Genomic DNA, 13,788 nt, shown 5'->3' on the forward strand with positions numbered 1-13,788 from the left:
GCTCCCATATTCAGGTGTGAAAATATGTGGCAGTTAAATGGCAACAGATCAGACTCTTGGACCATCAGGGAGGGAAAATAAAATCATTTTACCAGGAAAACCAAAGTATGAATAGGGAATCAGAAACAATCATCTGAGAGATGAAAGAGAATCTAATTTGCTTTAAATTTGATCAGAAGATATTGAAAGTGCTAAGAAGATTCTTTAATGAAATGTAAAATCAATCAGAAGGGAATTTATAGATTGATTTATTAGTAAATATATAAATGTGTGCCTCTAACTGTTAATTAAAGTGGATCCTGCTTATAACATTTTTCAAAAACTGTCATAAAAAATGTTGTAAACAGGAAAACACTTTAAACGGGACTTATTGTTAGGACCAAGAAAATAAGTTGTACTAAGTGGAAAAAGTTCTAAATGGGAGAAACCTTATAAGTGGGATCAACTGTATATTTGTTTTAGATCTTTTATATGTGTATGAGGAATTCCATACGTTTAAATTCTCACCTTTGGATAAGTAAATGAACCTTTGGATATAACATATTTTTAAAATTTCTATTAATAATTCATTGAGTAATTCATTTCTAAATTAGAAATGAATTACTTGATTCACAGATATTTTTTCCTACCCAGAACATGGTCCACCGCGCAGTCTCAACGAAGAAATATCTATGGTGTTTGGTCAGAACATAACTCCAAAATCACATTTTTGAGATATAAGCATTTTCATTGTCATTTAAAAATCCAAAATAAAACACAAATGCAAATGAAAATATCACACATCAGCATGTTGTTTAGCCGTACACACGTATTTGTGCATTTATCTCACTTCTAATTAGTTATAATTAACAAGACTTACTTTTAGATCAAGAAGCCATTTTTTAGAGATATCATGCTCTGACCAAACACCACAGATATAAGCAGGTGATCAAAGACCTGTGGCATGCTGGAAGTAAATTTATAGAGACACCAGTGAATTATGGGGGGGGGGGGGGAATAATTATTTTCAAGATATTTTTTTTGACAGGGACCCGCTTTTACTCAAAAAGGACCCAGATTTTTTGAGGGACCCAGGTAAATTAGAGTACAGTGGCATCTTTGTTCTGTATAACTTTCCCAAGGATTTTACATGACAATTGTAACTCAATTAAAAAAGCTAGTTAGAGAAAAAAGATTTTGAGATCTATGGTGTTGCCAGACTGTGGACACACTGTGGCTGAAACATGTTAAGTTTGATAGGTTTTTATTAGTTCTCTTGATTTTTGAGCAAGATTACCTTCCATAAGTAATGATAAATGGCTATTGGCCTTGAAGTTGTTGGTGAGCAAGTTTTTTCCTGTGTACCTTAAAGTGGAATGCTTTGCATTGTTCTGCAATGATCCCTCAGCTCTGACTGAAAATGCTCTGTGATGAAAACTCCAATAATAGGGTTTTCTACACAGAAAAGTTTTCTTCTTTTCTTAAATTTTTTTTATAAAGATTGGCAAGAATTTTAAGAAAAGAGGGGGGAAAAAAAACGCTTTGGGGCCCATGTGTAACATAATTGCAAATACAAGTACAAGGCCACAACAAGCAAAATGTCCAACGAGGTGGCTGAGAAAAAGATGCCCTTATAAAAGAATGTTGTTGAGTAATGTTTCATCGGTTAAGTAATGTATGGAATTTCAAAATGGTCAATCAAATTATCAGTTTGAAGATAAATATTTTTATATTTTTGAATAAATGTTTTTACATTTTTTGAAAGGTGTTTTCTCTTATTATTCAATGTGTGTGGGTTAGCTTAGTATTATTTTATCATGCAAACAAATATGTAAGGCTGTGGTCAAAGCCACAACAAAGTACTCACCTGAGATACGGCTGACAGAGGGCTAGGATGGATGCATGGATGGTGATAGTCACTGCACACAAATGGAAATAATCAAATAAAAGTGGTAAGTGATGATGAAGACCCCGGCATGGGTCAAAATGTATCAATAATGTCCTTGTACTCACACAATGGATGGAATTATGTTGGTCAGGCCTGAGGAAAATCAACAATGCACATATGAAATGAAGATAAATGAAGGAATACCAGCTACTGTTCACTTATTAGCATAGTCGCAAAAAACCTGGGGTTTTTTTTTTTGAGAAAATACGATAAATTTAAATTTTTTTCTCAACGAGTTTAAATTACCTTATATAAGTATACAGGGTGCATCGAAAGTTCATAAAAACTTAAAATTAACTAAAAAAGAAGAAATTATAGAAAATTATGGTTTGCATGAATGGGATCAGACGGAGATAAGATTAAAAAAAAAAAATTAAATGTGAAAAAAAGTTCTATAAGTTTGATAGATGACTGTCTGATAAATGCCACTGACATACAACATTTGAAGCAGCTTTATGCAAATCAGGCCATTAATAAAATGGATGGATGCACATGAATTCTTCATTCAATACTAGCAGCCTCATTTGCATAGTCTGCTCCATATATTGCATATTAGCTGTAATCTATTGTAAACTAATTTATTTTTCTTAAAATTTGATCTCAATCTGACCCCATTTTTGCAAACCACAATTTCTTTAAATAATAGTTAATTGAAAAATAACATAGTTTTAATGAAATTTTGTACACCCTTGTATATATTTTTATATTATTTATTATGTGTTATAAATAATATATCATATAGACATGCCAACATTGGCTTAAAGCTTGTCAGTAGTGATGAATGTTCAGCTCTGCCATGGGGAGGGGGAAGTAACCCCCAGGACAACATAATCATAGTACAATAAAAAATAATCACTCAAAAATTTAATTTAAAAAAAAAATTTTAATTGAAAGTTCATTAAATACAGCATCATACACTCATACCTAGAGGGCTCAAGCCACATGAGTCTCCCCCCCCCACTTCCCGAAACAACTTCCAGAGAGAGAGAGAGAAGTAGCTGAATCCCTTAATAATTCATGAATATTCAATGCAATCCCAACCTGCATACACCCTTGTGGGCCGTATATACGGACGTCTAGCAACCCTAGATCCCCATTTTCTTCGTATCAGAGCTCCTACGGCACCTATGATAATTTAATCATTAGATCATTTTTGTCGCACCACGATCATTTTCTGCACACAAGGGCTAATTAGACTGGGACCTACAATTTATTGCCGATTCCTATGATGAAGCATTTTTTCCGACACAAGTTCATTGAGCTCGAGCATGCACTATGCGAATAGAGCAAAGCTGGGAATCTGGAACCGCTGTGCTGAACGGTTCAAAACCTGTTTTTATCCCACAGCATGGGACAGTTTTGATGGAAAACAGGTTTTTGTGCTTTGGGCATCGAGTAGAACTAACACCTTCTATAGCAGAAAGCCTTCGTGCGAAGCTTTGACGTCACTGAAGTCGTCCATTTCACCTGCAGCCATTAGATAAAGCAGGCCGACATATGCGAAATCTTTACCTTTTTTGGAGTATATGCAATGACTATAGGTGAAATGGACGACTTCAGAGATATCAGAAGCTTTGTGCAGAGGCTTTCTGCTATAGAAGGTGTTTGTAGAGCAGCGGGTTTAGCCGAGGCTTTACAGATTGCCTTCCATGCACAGACAAAACAGATCGGCTCCAAGTTGGTCTTCTCACAAACCATCTCACATGCAATTTAATAAAAATAATAATAAAAATAAGTAAAACACAAGAAATCCAAAGACCCAATATTTTAAAACCGATTTCAGTAGTATTTAGAGTGTCTCCCATAGCTTCGTAGTTCATTGCGGCCGTCCACAGAAACTATGGACAATCCATAACAGTTGGCAACTTTGGAATTATGACTTGCATGGGGGGTGGGTGCCCATATAGTATCCATATAATTCTATTCTATCACACACACACACACACACACAGTGTTTCCCCTTACAAAACACCATTTTTCTGCATACGATCTGCAGATTAACACCTTAAAAAAAATCTGAACTTAGCATAGATTATACACAGCTGTCTCTTCTATCTGCAGCTTTTTACTTCTATGAGGTTGTAATAGAAATAAATATTTTCAAACTTAATTTGTAAAACACAATTTTTTTTTAAAGATTTATAGATGACATATAGATGCGAGTAGAAAAACCAAGTTTTTTCCAAAAATCTACCACTGTATTGACAGTACCTTTCGTAGACATGTAGATGAGTGCTGCCATCTGTAGAAGCTATGGACAATCCATAGCAGTCTGGGAAGTCTGTATACATATAGTTCAGCATATACCAAATACATATTCAATTTATAAAACCGATTTCTGTTTGCTATAACAATGTTTCCATATACAGTGAAACTTCTCTAAGATGACAACTTGGCATTCCATAAAAAAGTGGCAGTCTGCAGGGATGACCATCAAATAGAAGTTGTACGATGGTGGAAGGGGGGGGGGGGTGTCAAAATAATAGTTTTTAATGTCCCAAAAAATATTTTGCTCAATTTATTTACAATATCCAAAAAACAAACACATTTTGTCAAACTCTGTAATAACGGATTTGGTTGTATTGATACCTTGGTTATAACATTAATAATTAGCAATCTGGTTTGATTCCCATAGCGAGTAATGTTAATGAACCTTGTTTATAAGGTCGATGTAAATGCAATGACCTCAGACATAACGATATATTTTTCGCTGCCTTTGCTTTTTTTTATGGCGTATTCTGAACGAAGTTTTTTAGAATTAGAATTCATCACACTAAGGAAATGTTTGTTGCTCTACTGCCTAATATTGGAAAAAAAATTACATGTTTGACGGAATGTATATCCATAATTTACATTTACCTAATTTCCCCAATCTAATATGGTCACATTCATCATAACGAAATAACTTCGATTCAGCAGATATTCTATTATATATACAATTATATTTTACACCAAAAAAACTTCGAAGTCTATCTCTGTTGTAATGATATATTGGTTGTAACAAAATTTCACAGAATCTTCAATGTTGTTATAACCGAGTTTGACTGTATATATATAGCTATACCAATTTTCATTTCATGAAGTCAAGAATTTTTGGTTGCACCATTTTTCTGAATTTTTACTTCACAATTTTTTATATTCAATTTTTAAGGATTTCCAATATATCTATGGAGATAGGGCCCTCATGATTCTAATTAGAAGATTTTTTTAGATTTCCTACTGCTTATTTTATTTTTTACCCTGTGTTACACCCCCCCCCCCCCCCGGCAAATTTTCACACTATCTTATCAGCAAAAGTCAACCATATAGCATTAGCCTTTGTCATTGTATTTAAAAATGTTTCCAACCTGATAGTATCACACATTAACAGAAAATTTAGTTGATCCGAAAAGGTATTTATGCCCTTGTATAAAGATTATAAGGGTTATACAAAGAGAACTATCAGGTCTTAATGCATTTAAAAAAATGCACAAAAACTTTTTTTTCAACTCTTATCTATTTTTATTACTCTTATCAACTCTATCTAGGGAGCAGATCAACATGGACAGGTTGATCACAGAATGGGGTGGTTTTTGTATTATGACTATGAGCTTATTGCCCATTCTTAGGAAAACTGACTGCAGTTGGCCATGGAATAAAGGTGGCCGCCTATGGAAGTTTCACTGTATTTACACACACTCATCAGTATGTAATTATATCTGAATTTCAACCACTGTATGAGAATGGAAGAAAAAACAAGACAATTTAAAACATCAATAAATTTAGTTAAAAAAATTTCTTTGGAAAAACTTATTAACAATTATGCAATGTGCTAAAAAAACAAAGTCAAGTTCATTAAAGGTTATCTTCGTTAAATTAAAGGAGCAAATCTTCCTTTATCTTACTTTCCTGTAATAAAATAATTCTCTAAGAAGGTTTTTCAGCCATCAGGAATCAAAAGACAGTTTCTTAAATTATTGTATGATGATATGGTCGGAGTTGGTGTGTAGTAGTTTCTTGCAACAAAGGATTGTTGTTAAATAAGGGGAACTTTGCCCAGAGAGAAACTGTCTTTCAATAAGATAATTACATTTTTAATATTCACAATAGAAATCCTATTGCATTTACAATTTTTTTTCAGTATACTTTGGAGCAGTTTACAAACTTTTTGTTGCAGTTTAATCAAAGAAAACAAGTAAACCATAAAGCACCATAGTAAAATGTATAATTGCCTACTTTGTCACATTCCAAGTCATTTACGAAAATAAATTTGCACATAATTACACCAGTCCCTAAAGGTACTTACTTCATAGTTTACTTGTTTCCACTGATTGAAAAAAAACTTTAGAGTTGGCGTTTTATGTCATCCCCAAAGCAGAATATGCCAAAAACTGCAAGGTATGTCACAGAACTATCACAGGAAGAATTTTAAGAAAAACGAGAAAAATACTGCAATAAGAATTTTTATCGTAGAACATTTCTAGTCAACTGAGGGCTCGTTGTGGAACAATGCAAAACATTGTTTTGGGGGTGCACCCATCTTGTTAAAGCCATCCATTTAAGTGAAATAATGATATTTTTTCAACAACAAAGCACATTGCTTTCCGAATATGCTACCAGCTCAAACATTCTTCTGTGTATGGCATTATCAGTAGTGCTCTCAAGATGAATCTTGTGGTTTTTCAGATGGTATATTTTTTAAACTAGCCTGACACAGTGGCCAAAATAACTGCCCAGCCAGGAAGCAAAGCCAGGACCTCTACTCAACCAATGGCCATCTTGCGTGTACTTTGATCTTGCAAGAAATCTCGCTCTAAATTTGGGACCTTTCTCAACTTGTCACACTTACAGTCTTCAAAATCATATTTGCATGCTGCAATGTCGAACAATTTCAGTGCGTCACACTGAAAAAATTTCAAGTTCAACTTGAAAGTTTGAGAGTCTTTCCTTGCTTTCATACTTTTCTGAAGATTCTTGTATTTACAATAAAGTCACAGAAAATTTTGCATATCCGTTGGTGAGAAACTGTAGGAATTGAAGCAGTTTTCCAAATATTTTCTATCTTTGGCATAATTTCAAGAATGTCTGCAATAGGTGGATCTTTTCTTTATTGTTGTGCCTTCATATTGCGTTGAGTCAGCAAATAATAAAGCATAACATCACCACAGGTGGGCAAGACCCGCGAATCCAACTCTTTAGGATTTCCTAAAATGTCACAACGATAAAAAGCTTCTGATCATTTTGACTGTTATACACCCTCTCAGTTAAGGGGTAAGATTGCAAATGAATACTGAAAACAAGAGAATAGCATCGAGGTCACTGAACGAATCACATGTTCAGGGGAGTAGGAAAGCCTTCTCTGTGATGTCGTTACAGAATTACATACGTGCAATAAAACTTTAGGGGCGATGAGAAACCTCAAGAAGTTTGAACTTTGGAAAAAAGATTAGGAATGGTATTTCTTCACATAAAGGCATATTTTAAATTCTATTACAATGGCAATTTCAAAAATTTATTTTTTCGTTCCACCCTACTGTGCAGGTCTGGGTTCGGGCATGGATGTTTACTAACACTAACAAATTCCCTCGACAGATTGTAAAGATATCTTGGGAATACATGATGATCACGTTAAAAAAAAAGAACATACAGACATTCATACTGATGAAAAAAATATTTGATTCCAATTACAAATTTTTCTTCAAAGAAAACAAAATTCAAATGATTTCAAAAATCCACAAATGCAGACTAAAAGGAGAAATCTTAATTGTATGATGGCACATGAAATGACAGAAAATTCAAATATATGGTACCACACTATAATAGATGCTGAAAAAATTATTGTATGAATTAGAAGAATAGACTATCAAATAGAATGAAGCAGAATTAAAAATAATTTCAACCAGAGAAAATATAAGTAAAAATCGAAAAACTATTCAATATGAAGTGATAATTATATTTAAGAGGAAAGCTTATATTTAACGAAATCAGCGGAAAGCTTATATTTAACAAAATCAGCAGAAAGCTTATATTTAACGAAATCAGCGGAAAGCTTATATTTAACAAAATCAGCAGAAAGCTTATATTTAACGAAATCAGCGGAAAGCTTTTTGTAACCCCACTCTTAAACTTATAAATATGAGGGTTGGTATGGAAGACACTGCAATTATTTTTTCTTCCCAAGAATACAAAATAGAATGAATGAGCATTAAAAGCTTTAAAATTGTTTAAAAACTTAAGCATCTACAATAGATATTCAAAGAAATGAGGTGTGCATAATTTTTAATGTACAAAAAACCCTATTTTTTAAGTTACCTTCCTCTAAAAAATTTAACATTTTAAATTGTTTATATCCCGATTTATAAGAAACCAGAAAGTTTCCATTGTAATCTCTGACACTTTATCTTTAAAATATTAGAGAAGTTTTTAATTTTTTTTATATAGTTTAAGATTAGGTTCAAATGCTACATCTACATTTTGCGGCCTTTGCGAAAAGAGCTTTGCAGCCCTCTAAAATGATTTTCCTACAATCCTTTAGTATCCTCGGCACCCTGTGATAGGACACAGGTTTACAATAGCACCCAAGAAAGACCATTAAACTATGCACTACATCTATATATATATATATAATTGATTGTGTCTGTGTATGTTCTCTATACAAATCTATAATTTTAGATCTATTCTCGTCAAATTTTGCATATATACCAAATAGGGCTTGACTTGAATGGTATAGGCTACTTTAAAAGTTTGTCAGAGCTGGGCAAATGCCTGAAATAAGTGAAAAACTGTCGGGCAACAATGGTTTCTCAGCCTCAACAATCACTTTCGGAATGTTTACTCTGGTTACCGTGGTTCCCTAGCAATGTGTTTCAGATGTGCATATGCCTTTACAATGATTTGTCACTTTTTCAATATTACCAATATTATGTATAATAGTTTATTCCTTTATAATGGTTTGCCACATTATCAATCCTCTCACAGAAATTGAAGAAAACCTGGGTAGCGACGGGTATTATAGCTAGTTTATTATAAAAAAAAAGCTACTTGGCAATAAATTTGGGCCCATTACCCAATGATAAAAATTGTAAGTCTGCACACGGGAACCTGAAGGTTGAGAACCACTACTTTGCAATCATGCCCCACCCAAATAGGTAGGCTGACAGGGCTCCAGTCCGGGAACCCTGGAATGATTTTTTTGTTTCTTCATCTTTTAATTCACTACAGAGGGGGTCCGTCAAAAATATCTGTCCTAGGGCCAACCAAAGATCACAGCCTAGGGACCCTGCTGCAAAATGTGTGTGCGTGGGGGGGAGAGGTATGTTTATAATATATATAGCATACCACAATGGAAGGGCTGTCACAGCTAGACGACCGATTATCTACCAAGAGCTGCAACTAAATACTCTTCCAGCTAAAGCAAGAATGTTCAGTGCAGTTTTAAATTGTTAAAGGGAGAACTCAAGTGCTCTTTCTGGTCCAGCACCCGGGACATCAAACCTGTGCACTCTTGCTCTGGGCAGGGTCTGTTTCTCGCATGGGCAAACAGCGCGCTTGATAAAGCCTCCTAGATATTACAATGTCTATCTAGAAGGTTTTGCATGTGTCCAGGGTCCCTAAATTGGCTGCTTTTTGCATTATAGTCACAGGACCCTCTCCCCACACCACTGCCTCAAAGAACACTACATATAAAGAGCCCCAAAAAAATCATATTTGCCAGAAATTATGAGATACAGGGACCTCACCCAAAAACCCTAGATTAGATCTGTGGGTCCTGTCTTGCAGGGCCGCAACATGGTCAGTCGGGACAAAGACACATTTTGGTGCCCCTTATTAATATTGAAGGATGGGTTAAAGGATCAAATTTGCATCCTTCTCTGGTCCGGCATTGAGGCACCAGCCCCGCCTGCTCTCCCCCAGTTATGGCCCTGTCTTGGACTTACTTAAACCCCTACTTCTGTCTTGGGCAGAAGTTTAAGCTATTGCTTTGGCAAGATGTCAAATGTAATTCAATGCAATCAAAGTGTTTTTATTCTGGTTTGTGGCCCCTAAAATTTAGTGGCCCGGTGCAGCTGCACCCTTCGCACCTGCTTGAGTCCGGCCCTAACCAGACTTAATTAGTCTACTGTATTGTGTAAATTTATCATATTTCAATATTTATAATAAAGTTATTTTCATTTGTAATCAAAGGCAATCATTTTGATCATTTGATCATTTTTGTCGCACCACGGTCATTTTCTGCACACGAGGGCTAATTAAACCGGGACCTACAATTTATTGCCGATTCCGAGCGGCAGGCTTGTTTCTTATACTCATCGAGAGGTTGGTACGCTAACTCCTCGATGGGGGCCCCCTGCGGTAACAATTTTTTGCTGCGGTCAAGTCGCCGTTTTTTTTTTTTGTTGTACCCCTGTGCCAGGAAAGTTTTCTGACAAGGACGAACCGGGTATCGAACTCGCGACACCTCTAAACATCCTTTGGTACTTTAGGCGAGTATCTTATCGACTGGGCTACCGCGCCCGGCAATCATTTTGACTCATCCTGCATTTTGAAAGAAATAAGCAATAAGAATGAAAAAAAAACAGAAAGTCTAGACTTACCCAAATGTTTGGTCAGTGAACCACAATTCAACAATAATTTGAAAATCAGCTTTCAAAAGACATTCTATAATCTGCAGCACAATCGGGAAAAAAAACCAAACAAAACATGTATGTATATACATATATATGTAGGTCTGACAAACAATGCAATTCTAAATTAAAAAAAGATTTATTCTAAGATTTGTACAGAAAATTATTGTATTTAGTAGGATGGCAGATTCATTTACTTTGATGAAACAGGCAACCCTTAAACTGCATAAAAAAACAGTGATGTTACTCTAACACTTCCCAGACGTGTACCAGTTACTCATACTTTTAAGGATTCAACTCCAAATCTTAACTGTTTATGACTACAAGGAGAGAAAAGGCAAATTTTGCAACCAGCTCCATGAGTAAGCAGTGTTCTTGCTCATATATAGAGAAAAAAATAAGGAGTTTGGAGAACCACTCACTGAAATTCAGATGACAGCATTTTACACTCACAGTGTGGTGTTGAGGTGATAACAAAATTCATAATTGTTTAAAAAATTATCACAATATAATATTTAATATAGTCGACAATTGATATAACGATCCCCTTCGTTGAAAACAGACGTTATATTGAAAGTAAAACATATAAGATAGTCCTAGTATCAAACCATTTGGGACTTATCCTACCAGTTGTAATGAAATGGTCGCTATAACGAATGTTGACTGTACTGCTATTTTATTACATGATTTTTTTCCTTATGAAAAAAAAGCGTGATTGATGTTCTTTGTTAGCAGAAAATTTGCATTTTGCAATTGATCAAACTCAATTTGAAATTCAGACATTAAAAGTTGTAAAAATGCTGCAGATCATCATGTATGGCATATATAAGGGTTACACGAAGTTTAAAAAACAGAGCGAACGAAAGATATTTGTTAAATTCTCAAAATTGTTGGTGCTGTGCAGTAAAATAATGTTTCAGAAAATAAAATAATTTAAACTGACAACTCCAAAAATTGCTTTATATCCATACAGCATTACCTTGTATTACAAATTGTTCAGCTAACAAAAGATTTTTTTCGCAGTATTTCTACCGCTGCTAATGAATATGGATTAGGCTAACAAACATTTTTATTGATGTAGATGCACATGCTAACCTAACACAGTCCCGTTGCGAGCTGAAATGTGGCGACAATAATCAGAGTTACTGTCACTTGACCTGATTAATTTATATCCGCATTTGAAATTTCTTTCTAGGTATACCCATATTTAACCCTTTAAGCGGTTTTAAAAATTTCTCTGATCTTGCATTATAACTGCTACATTGGAAATAAAAGTGTACTAAGAAAAAGAAACCAAGATATTTTTGGGTGACCAAAATAAAGCAGATCAAGTTTGACAAGATATCTTGGGATTGCTGCTGTAAGGGTTAACCAAGGATGATGTCACTTTCTGCTATCCATAAAAAAGTTTTCAACAGCTGGCTGATGCAAAGATGAATTTAAGAAAGAGAAAAATCAATTATCCTTGCGTGGAATCAAATTTTTTCTTTCTTAAATTCATCTTTGCATCAGCCAGCTGTTAAAAACCTTTGTATACCTATATTAGTTTGTCTTTCAAAAAGGTTTTGAGCAACTTCATGTAAAATGAAAGACAAAGCTAATGCAAAATGCATTAAAAAGTAAAGAAATCAAGTACTTCAATTTTTTTGAGTACACAAGTTCTTTCGGGGAAAGACTTAGCATTAAACTGAATGGTATGGGAGTTCTAGGAGTTTATCTTTTCGCTCTGCATGTATGAGACAGAGAAATGAGCTGATTACATTACACATGGGGACACCTGCTTGGACTACGAGGAGGGGGACAGTGGTTTAATTCCTCAAAAGAAACAAGTGAATTTTTATTTCCAAAAACCATCTTTACTTAACATCTAGTTTCCTGTATATCTTGTATAAACAAGGACAGTGACATTTAACTCTATATATGTACCATATTGGTCTTGTTAGCTAAACTATATACACTTTGTCTGCATAGAAATTACACTGTGTACTGCCCCATGCTATTTATTCTTATATGAATATTAAGAAATTAATCAGAAATACTTCTATAGAAAACCCAAAACTTGAACATAAAACTCGATCATTCTATGTTTTTTATCTCAAAATCAGCCAATAGGTTGCAAAAATTCTTTGAATCTCAACATAACATCCAGTTTCCTGCATATCTTGTACAATATGGTACAGTCCAACAATTACTGGTGGCTTCAACTTATTTAAAGCACTCAAAATTTCAAACATAACCAATAAAAGTGTTATTACATTTCAAGGTAATAACTCTGAATACTAAAAACATATATTTTTTTAAACATTTGTCAATAAATAAAGTAGGATAGTACAAACTAAATATAAAAGTATATGAAATTTATTTCTTTAAACTATTATATACCTTGTAACCTTCAACAAGTGCATGAACCTTGAATATTGCCAAATCATCGAGGATGACCTCTTCATTTTTGTATAAAATTTGAAATGTCTTGCTAACAGCAGTTCCATTAACAATACAGGCAGGAAAAACCAGTGGGCAGCCTATAAGATTCACAGAAAATTATATTTTTCTGTTCATATTATATTATTTAAAAAACTGTGCCTTCACAAAAAAACATTTATGAGCTGGAATGTAGAAAAGAAAGAAGAGATCACAGCAGGATTTCTAAACATGCAAATAAAACAGAAAAGTGTTAGAGCTCGATAAATTGAAGAAAAATTTGGGTGCCAGCCAGATTTCTCAGGAGCTAGCCATGGTTTCTTTCTCAAGAAAAACAATTCTAAATATTTCTTTTGATCTTTCTGAGACTCATGACCTCTTTCCATGTTGGTAGACACTGTCATGAAATTAGAAATTTTCTTAATTTAGACTTCAATTCAGAAATTACATATCAAAAAGTTTAGGTGCAGATACAGATTTTCTACTCACTATAACGACTTGGCATCTGAGATTGGTCAAGCTTGATAAAAATATGAACAATGCATGTATGTGCACTAGGATTAGATAGGGATTAAGTGAAACAAAGTTGTGAGAAACAATAGTTTTTCCTTAAGCTATCATCAGTGGCTTTTATTCTTTTCTCGCTAATTCAGTAACACACTTAATATTTCCTGATGATGCCAAGCAATAGCGTTGGAAAAACGTAAAGATAATAATTTTGTACAGATGACTGTCCTTTAAAAAGAGAAACTTTCTATTTATTGCAGACATGTAAACATGATTAGTCACTTGTAAGCAACAGTAATCAAAATACATGCACACAATAGTGTATCACTG

The 13,788-nt window shown here is 34.2% G+C and overlaps 1 protein-coding gene across 2 annotated transcripts in view; it reads right to left on the reverse strand.

The window, feature by feature from the left end:
* The window catches only part of LOC149085620 (protein FAM135A), an 81,818-nt gene that overhangs the window by 52,004 nt on the left and 16,026 nt on the right, over nt 1-13,788 (reverse strand). For both annotated transcript variants that reach the window (XM_089233761.1, XM_089233760.1), the window contains exons 4-6: nt 12,913-13,052; nt 10,501-10,571; nt 1,847-2,020 (exon numbers count right to left, since the gene is read on the reverse strand). In XM_089233761.1, coding sequence (XP_089089887.1) covers nt 1,847-2,020; nt 10,501-10,571; nt 12,913-13,052 — 385 coding nt within the window. The remainder of the gene's footprint in view (nt 1-1,846; nt 2,021-10,500; nt 10,572-12,912; nt 13,053-13,788) is intronic.

This window comes from Pholcus phalangioides, unplaced genomic scaffold, assembly GCF_987345545.1.
Source record: "Pholcus phalangioides strain wild (caught in Gottingen) unplaced genomic scaffold, Ppha-v1.0 ptg000007l_1, whole genome shotgun sequence".
Classification (NCBI taxonomy): domain Eukaryota; kingdom Metazoa; phylum Arthropoda; class Arachnida; order Araneae; family Pholcidae; genus Pholcus; species Pholcus phalangioides.